Source organism: Mytilus edulis, chromosome 3, assembly GCF_963676685.1.
Source record: "Mytilus edulis chromosome 3, xbMytEdul2.2, whole genome shotgun sequence".
In the NCBI taxonomy this organism is placed as follows: domain Eukaryota; kingdom Metazoa; phylum Mollusca; class Bivalvia; order Mytilida; family Mytilidae; genus Mytilus; species Mytilus edulis.
In genome coordinates, this window is record NC_092346.1 from 30355864 (window position 1) to 30364926 (window position 9063).

Genomic DNA, 9063 nt, shown 5'->3' on the forward strand with positions numbered 1-9063 from the left:
TACTAGTTAATTATTTATTGAGATTTTGTGATACATTGTAAATGGACGGCCCATTAATCAATACTAATCAATCATATTGCAAGTCATATATATATTGTGCAGCCATCAATTGTCAATCCACCAAAAAACCTCAATCCACATCAAACTGTTATACCCTTTATTTCATATAATAGTTGTCATACGAAAGCAGGCCGAATGTGTACAACACACTCTAATATGTAAAAAGTCAATAGCACTAAAAATACAATGTATGTGGAGAAAAAACATGTCTCGCCTAATATTAAATATGTAGATTCAGTTAAATAAAAGTCAATAATAAAAATAGCTTATTCCAGTTGGAAATAGTTATAATAAGTCATTTAATTCTGGTTTTGGATTGTTAAAGTTCTTGAATTTGCAGTTCTGACAGAGAAAAAATACATGATTACAATACAAGTAGCAACAGAAAACATGATTGTTCTAAGGGAGACAACTACAATTTAGAAGCTGGTCAAGATTCACAAACGCTAAGGGCCATATTTTTCTCTTCCGATAGCTCTTTCTCTGTAGCATCCATCTTCTCTCTGGAGAAGTCATTAATGGTCAATCCTTTGACAATCTCGTAGGTATGATCTGGTTTTGTACGAACAGGAAAGCTGTAGATTAGACCCTCTTCAATATTATATGATCCATCTGAAGGGACTGCCATTGAAACATATGTACCCTGTAAAGACAATTGCAGAATGAACTTTTCAGTATATTGTCCAAAATGCTATACTAAATGATTTTAACAAGTGTGATATGCTGTAACCAAATAAGCCTAGGCTAAAAAAATTAAAAAGTACCAAATATCTGTACAGTAACCATGTACATATTTTATTTTTACTCCTCATCATTGTACTGACCTGCAGCAAACTAAGTCAACAACAAAGTAGTTAATTTCATTGTGTAATTTTAATGTTAAATTGGAAGATTCCAAAATAATTTATTGGGGGCTTCCACAATTTAACTAAAAACTGTTGGCATTTGTTTATCAGACTTGTGGATTAGGAATAAAATCACCAAGATTTGAAAGAATTTTCAATTTTTAACAAAAAAGTGACATCAAAACAATGTTAGAACTTGCTATAATTTTGACTTCAAAATTAAAGATTAAACATTTGTGATTACCAGAAATTTGGAGGAGTGAGTTGATAATATTTGTCTGAATGCTTATTTTGGGGTATCTTATGAGATGCTGTGGTGAAATTTGACAACTCGTAATTCTATTTTGACCAATGCAAAGATATTAATTAAGGAAGGCTAATCCCACATTGATTATAAAAAAAATAACCTGTCAATGAAATCTGCTTAGACAAAGTGAAAAGTCTGTTTATGGTTGAAAGAATTCATAGGCAACAACTGATTACCGTTATTTTTATCTAAATTCACTCAAGCAAATTGACTTACGTCTGGTACTCCATTCCACCAGTCTCTAACGTGATCTACAATAGCTTTGGCTGCTGACATGGCACTAGATAATTTCCTAGCTTTAATAACAGCTGCACCTCTTTGCTGGACAGTCTGAAAATGTGGAAATTTTAGATATGATGAAAATATGGGAAATATGCATGTATACAGATGAGATCATTACACAAAATATCTATCTGCCATTCAACAGATTATTTGCATGAAAATCTTCATGCAACCTGGCTAAAACACACAAGTATAAGAATTTCCAGGAAAAAAAAAACACTCTTGCAAAATTGTTACTTTTTACCATTTTTCTATGAAATAAATAAAATTCCTTGAATTAAATGTTTGTGATGCTCATTCTATAATTTTCTATGTTGTGTTTGAGTACTGTTGTTTGAGTACTGTTGTTTGAATACTGTTGTTTGAGTACTGTTGTTTGTTTTTTTGTTTTCTGCCATTGCATTCAGTTTGTTTTCAATTTATGAGTTGAGATCCCATTGGTATCTCACTTTTTAGAGATATCTGACATACTAAATCTTCATGAGGTATATAAAAACAGTCATGCACCTATTTCCATATTTGGTGATAACATACCTTGATGAAATCATTGTTGAGCCAGTTGTCATCTTTAACAGCTTCACGTACTGGCATGGATTTTCCGTTTAAGTCTACGACAGCTTGGTTTACATCTGGATATTGAGTAGACGAGTGATTTCCCCAAATGACACAATTCTTTACAGAACTGTTACTTACACCTAGCTTGGCTGCAATCTAAAAAAACATATTCAGTATATTATTATCAGATATGAATGATAATTGTGACATAATCAGCAAATACATGTATGTAGGACACAGTTTTTCTCAAGCTTTGTTTGTGCATTTCTGTGACTTGTGCCATATTTCAGTGATTTCTGCAGAAAGTTTTTCAAATTTGTTGCACCCAACCTTATTTCTATAATGCCCTGTCCTTTCAAAAAACTTAAATAAAACAACCTAAAGTAATTCATTTGTATTTGGTAGTTTGATATTAGTGCTAAAGTATATCATACTTATGCTAGTGAAATGTTTTGTAGCAGGCTGATAACTGCAAAATAATTATGCATGGGCTTGTTAAGTATAGATTATCGGGTTTTCTACACATTGATATCGTAACATATCAGCCGCGAGCCACAATGTGAACCTTTTTGGCGAGTGAGCGTAGCGAACGAGCTAAAAAGTTTCACATTGTGTCGAGCGGCTGATATTTTACGATATCTATACGAAGAAAACCCAATTATCTTTTTATCGTTCTATTACTGGTCGTTTCTTTCTCCCTAAGACAGTTTTACGCTTGACAAAAGCAAGCTTGATAAGGTCTCCTCTCGCATTGTGACGTCGCTGATAACTTCTCCTCTCACATTGTGACGTCGCTGATAATGCCTGGTCTTGTTTTGAAGTCTTGATACGAGAATTACAGAGCAGGGTGATACAGGCGGAGGAAAGGAAGATAAAGGTTTTTCTCATTTTAATTCATTCTGAATTTTGCATTCTTGTGCTCGGACACTATTTGGCTTAAGTTTGATAGTCAGATAGTGGCTGAAGAGTAACATACATGCTTTTGTGCAATATTTTGATCAATTATCTTCTTGAAAAAATCTTATTCTTCTTGAAGCTGTCATGCTAAATTTTTATGATTTGACCCAATCAATTGAAGAGCTGTGATTAACATTACAATACATACCTGTGCTTGTGCCCTGTTTTGATCAAGCCTTGTCAATGCAGTAAAGTTTGCTGGGTTAATGGATGGTGCATATTTCTTACAAATATATGCGTTGGTATTGGCTGGATTTCCAACAACTACTACCTATAAAACAAAGAAAATGTGATTGTCATATGAAGTCTGAATTGATTGGTTAAGGCTGTTTTTCCACTTGTCAGCAGACATAGTCTATGTAATAGGAGATTAAATCTTTTCAAAAATATATATATTTAGTTTCTAAAAAGATGGATAATATAAATATGAATTGAAATGAACTATTTTTGAGGTTGGTTATTCAAGAAGATGCAATATCTACCCACTTGTTTTTAGAAAGTAATAGAAAATTCAATGCTAAGTAATTTGCTTGCCCTACAGATCTGAAAATTGTTTATGTTGTTCATAGTTATGTTATTGGATCAGGGAGTATGATTCTGTCAAAGTTACAAAATTGTGCCCAGAGGTTTAGGAATAGAATAAATTACAAAAGAAGGATGATAAAAGGTCGAACAAAAAGACATCCCAATCACTATATACTCTGCCCTCTATTAACACTAAGGCCAAATAAAAAAGTAGGTGTGGTTCCAGTTACATCTTAAAAAAAAAAATAAGGTAGGTAGGTAGGGATTTTTTTTTATTTTATGTTTTATTTTTACATTGAGTCTATGGAAGCAACATTCTGACTTTAACAGTGCTTAATGAAAAATGACAATAAAATCTTTAGGGTCTAAGGCTATTTTTAAGCCGAAAAAGTAGGGACGGTAGGGTTACTGGAACCACACATATATTTTTATTTGGCCTAATGTAGAAGTCAACTATATTTCATTTGCTTCTTATATACTACATAAAGCTCTGTCACAATCTTCTGACACATCAGGCCAAATAAAATAATAAGTGTATTTCCTATTACATCTTTGGATACAAATAGGGTAGGTGGGTAAGGAATATTTTTATTTTACAAATTTTTTTGACATTGAGTCAAAGGGGGAGCAGTTCTGACTATAACAGTGCTTATTGAAAAATGATCAAACAAACTTTAAGGTAGGCTATTTCCAAGATTAAAATATTGGGTATGTATGGAAATAGGAAGCACACATATATTTTTTTCATTTGGCCTCAGCAGAATTAAACTAAAACTAAAGAAAGCAATCTCTGTTAAATGTATTAAAACCTTTTTTGATACAGGGTTAATTAGAGCTTTACAAATTGTAAATACCCTTACAGCTGATTTCCTAATGCTTGCAAAGTAAAACTTTGTTTGGCTTGCTTGCTTTGTTTGTATAATTGTTAATACAAGTTTTGTAAATAAGATTGACATCTTTAAACAGATTATATAGGCATTGTTTAACCTGAATATATTATGTTTGAATTTAATTGGGTGTTATCCTACGGATTATACAATATAAAAACCAAGCAAGCAAGCTAACCAAAGTTTTGTTCTACATGCATTAGGAAATTAGCTGTAAAAATTAAAGAAGACTTGATGTTGACCTTCAGTTGTCAGTGTTTTGGATCATTTGATTGATGTTTCATGTCTGTTATTTAACTATACCTTGATGTTTTTCTTGGCCTGTGTATCGATTGCGTTTCCCATGGATTTAAATATCTTAACATTAGCAGCTAATAAATCTTTTCTTTCCATTCCTTCTCTTCTGGGCATGGCACCTACTAACATTGCTACATCAACATCTTTAAAAGCCTCCATTTCATTTACAGATGGAATAACCTCTACAAAATATATATAATTATAACCTGACAAAATGGAAATCTACATGATCTAAAACATTTTTTTTTTTATTTTATATTATCGATAAATTTTCATTTACAATTATAACTAAAATGTAATAATAGAAATCATGCATATGTTGTATCAATTCACGACAAAATCCATACATCCCAAAGCAAAAGAACTGTGCTTTTGTTGCTGTTCCTTTTAAAACATTATTAACACATTAGTCTGTGACTTTGTGAGATAAGTAAGAAATGCAAATCTTTGTTTAGATACATAAGAAATATTTCAGAATATTGTTCTTCGAACTATACACATGGAAAAAAGTATTGCAACACCAAATTGAAATTGAAATTAAAAAAACACTTTTCATTTTTTTGGGATATAATTTGGTAAAATAGAACTAGTTAAACATTATTTAAGTATCACCTGAGTTTTATCAATAAAATTCGACTCGATAATGTTTTATCTGCACATGCAGCTACTGTACCCGTAAACAGCAAAACAGTTGTTTTTATCCCCTTTGTTTTCAACCCTTTAAATAACCAAATTTTTAAAGTTATGTGATTGACACCTTATAATGGGTCCTTGACAACTCTTAACTGCAGCCAGATGGCAGATTATCAGCATAAGGGAAGCAGGGATGTCGATGTCAAAACTGCACGTATTGTTGGTCATCACCATTTCACTATAAGTCGTTTTGAGAATAAATCAGACAATAAACGCTATTAAAGACATTCCGAGATAATGAAGACCCCCTATACCATTTGCTAAGGAAAATCAAGCATAATGAAGGTTGGTCAGAAGGAAATCCATTGCATACAAGACAATCCTAAAAAGAGAGTGGTGGCCATACAGGAGCTTTTTAACAAGAACTGTTCGAGATCGACTCATCGCTACTGGTGATCGTGCGATAAGACCATTTCGGAGACCTTTGCTAATGAACAGACACACAGTTTTCCGTATCCAATGTAGTGCAGAGCTCGCCAAAGTTGGAAATTAGCATCGTGGAGGAAGATTCAATGTTCAAATGGAATTCGGTTCATCTTCCTTGGCACGATCGTAGCCCGGATTTCAACCATATCGAGCATATTTGGGACACTATTGGGCGGAAAGTGCGCGAAAGGACACCCCAGTTCAAACACATCATGAAATAAACAATGCCCTTCATCAGAAATGGTTGCTGCTACTGTAGCAACAAATTAGTCGATTTATGGCAGGAAGCAGAAGACGTTTAGATGCGGTTATCCGTTTGAATGGAGGCTGCACACAAAGTACTAATTCTTTGGCGTATAACGAGCAACCATGATATGAACAGTCATCTAAGGATTAATTTTGAAATGTCTGACATTGTAAAGTTCGACTACAGTAAAAGTTGTAAAATGCATTTTTTTGTACAAAAAACACTCCATTTTGGTATTAAAATTGTGGTTATATAAATTATCTTTTTTCAAATTTTTTTTGTTCGTTTCAATGCCAATGTTAACATAAACTATGTTTCAATAATATTATACACATATTTTATTATATTTCATCCAAAAAAAGAGGCTGATTTTTCAAATTTTAAAAAATCAAGGTGTTGCAATACTTTTTTCCATGTGTATAGTAGTTGAGAAAGTTTTTGGTTGAGATTGCTACATGTATGTTGTTCAATTCATGTCAATGGAGAATTTTGTGTTGTGATTCTATATTTTTCGCTCCCCTGTCTCTTAAAAAATAATAACAAAACAAAATGAAAGGAATTTCGACCATGATTATTTTTACCTCTCAGTAATGGAAGAGCACAATCCATCATCTCCATGACAACTCCTTCCAAAACACCCAACATTGGTTGAATATCCAGAAGGACAAGGATGATTGGCTGAAAAAAAGAATAAAATTTTATGACAGGACAAACTTCATGTATCATGGAAACCAGTTATGAATTTCTTTTCATAGATTCATTCCACAGAAAGATGTGATGCTATAATTATTTACCAAATTGTTGTAAAAAATTAGCCTTAATTAAACAAATTTTGTATTGACTCAGAAAGCAGGATTACTTTTGAAAAGCAAATGTTATTTAAAAGATAGACTTTTTTGTACATAAATTAGGCTGTAAGTTTTCTCGTTTGGATTGTTTTACATTGTCATTTATATCTGACTATGTGGTATGGGCTTTGCTCATTGTTGAATGCCATATGGTGACCTATACATTTGTAGTTGTTAATTTCTGTGTCATTTGGTCTCTTGTGGAGAGATGTCTCATTGGCAATCATACCACATCTTTTTTTATATATAATAGTGGATCATCGATGAACCAACAACATTTTCATTGATAAAGCAAATTTTTATCAATTTGTTTAACTCGGTTATAATTATTTCTGTAATGGAACTGTAAATATTATGTAAATAAGTATATATTTACCTGGTTGGGTCCAAAGACATCTCCTTTAGCCACAGAGTACAATAAAGAATAAGCAATCTGACCAGCAGCACCTGTTACAAGTACTCTCAATGGTTCAGCCTATAATAAAATATACATACATGTACATGACATACATTTGTTTCTATTAATGCTATCAACCAAAATAAATTTTCCAGTTTAATTATCTAAAGACATAGAGCCTTTTGTTTATCTCTTCATGGTGAAGTTATCTGTGCATGTCAATACAGTAAAACCTTCAAGGTTTATTTTTTGGTCAAATGATGTCATACTGGAGGGTCAGGATGGGGGCGGGGGGTCTGTTATTCTGTAAACATTTAATTTTCACCCCCTTTTTCTCTAATCTTCAAAACATTAACCCCTTTTTTCTCGAATCTTCATTTTTTTTGCCCGTTATTCTCTAATCTTCATTTTCTAAGGACATTATTCTTTAATAATTTAACCCCATCTAAACCCTCATACTGAAGGCATATTGTATTCCCTTATTTCTATATAAATATTTCTGAAAAACGTTCTCATTTCATTTACCAGCATACCTAGTTAACCTCATTTGGATGTGCTGCAACAACATTAATATTGTGTACCAATTCTCTTGGCAACACAAAGAATATAAGATTAATTATTTCCAAGCTACTAAAAAAAAAACAATTATTACAGTTGTATTCTATTCCAATCATAGACTTCAACTCTTATTCTATTCTAAATTTAACTCATTGTCGATCATGTCAATAACACATGTATGATCATAGCAACCAAATTGGTCAAAAACTGACAAAATCTTGACCAAATAAAATGAAGGGAAAGCCCTTGTTTCGATGAATAAAATTGTTAATACTATAAAAGGGAGGCTAATTAGCTGATAAAGTAACGAAATTTAATAATTGGTATCTGTTGTTTAGTGAAACTATAAATGGAGATGGCATTCAACAAACCCCTTCGACGGGAGACTGAAGCTATGCTGACGTGCATCGGTAACAATTGATATGTAAATGAAGGTTGACAACCATCATGACCATTTGAAGGTCGTTCCACATTGTCGACTATTAAAGATCATACTTGACAAAGAAATTGTCATTCCGCTACAAAGCATGAAATATTGCAATTGTAAGTTCTTTAAAGCTTTACATTAATTAAACCTTAAAAAATATATACCATATTTGTTTCTTTTCCTGTTTTCTACCAACGTAAAAAATATCACACACTTCCTAACACCGGCTAAAAGGTCAAGGTCTCTTAAATTGTAATAGTCGAACCAACATTCCGGTTATATTTGCGGTTTTCTGGATTAATCAGGATTAATAGTCTAAAAATTGATAGAAGTTTTTAATACTTTGACAAAATAGATTAGATCACTAAAGTTGGTTTTTTTTTAAAATATAATAAACATTTAGGGCCAAGGAGTTTCTTTTTAAGCTACGGATTGTGCAAAAATGTCAGATATTATAATTTAGTGCCTTAATTAGTTACTAAGTTGATTCATTGGGAGAGATCCGTTTCGCCAAAAATGCGTCCTTTTGCGCCACAACTATTTTCTCCAATGCTACGTTTGCGCCAACTGTTTTGAAATAACATGGTACATCATTTGTGCCAAAAATAAAGCATACGACTGCACCAATTAGAAGAAATATTACTTCCCTCCTCCCTTAATTGGGACTTAATTGGAACAGCAGCAGTTTACACTGCAAATATTTATTTCTGAAACATACTTTTTTTCTTACTGCCCCTGCATGGGTACTTCAC

General features: G+C 32.5%; 1 protein-coding gene across 1 annotated transcript; it reads right to left on the bottom strand.

Moving 5' to 3' along the window:
- Positions 1–8622, bottom strand: LOC139516206 (malate dehydrogenase, cytoplasmic-like). Its single transcript, XM_071306141.1, has 8 exons — positions 8476–8622; positions 7306–7404; positions 6663–6759; positions 4722–4897; positions 3155–3277; positions 2029–2205; positions 1429–1542; positions 1–703 (listed from the first exon to the last, which is right to left on the bottom strand). The coding sequence occupies exons 1-8, from the start codon at positions 8476–8478 to the stop codon at positions 491–493; spliced, it is 1002 nt and encodes a 333-aa protein (XP_071162242.1). The 5' UTR covers positions 8479–8622; the 3' UTR covers positions 1–490.
- Between the last annotated feature and the right edge of the window lie 441 nt (positions 8623–9063).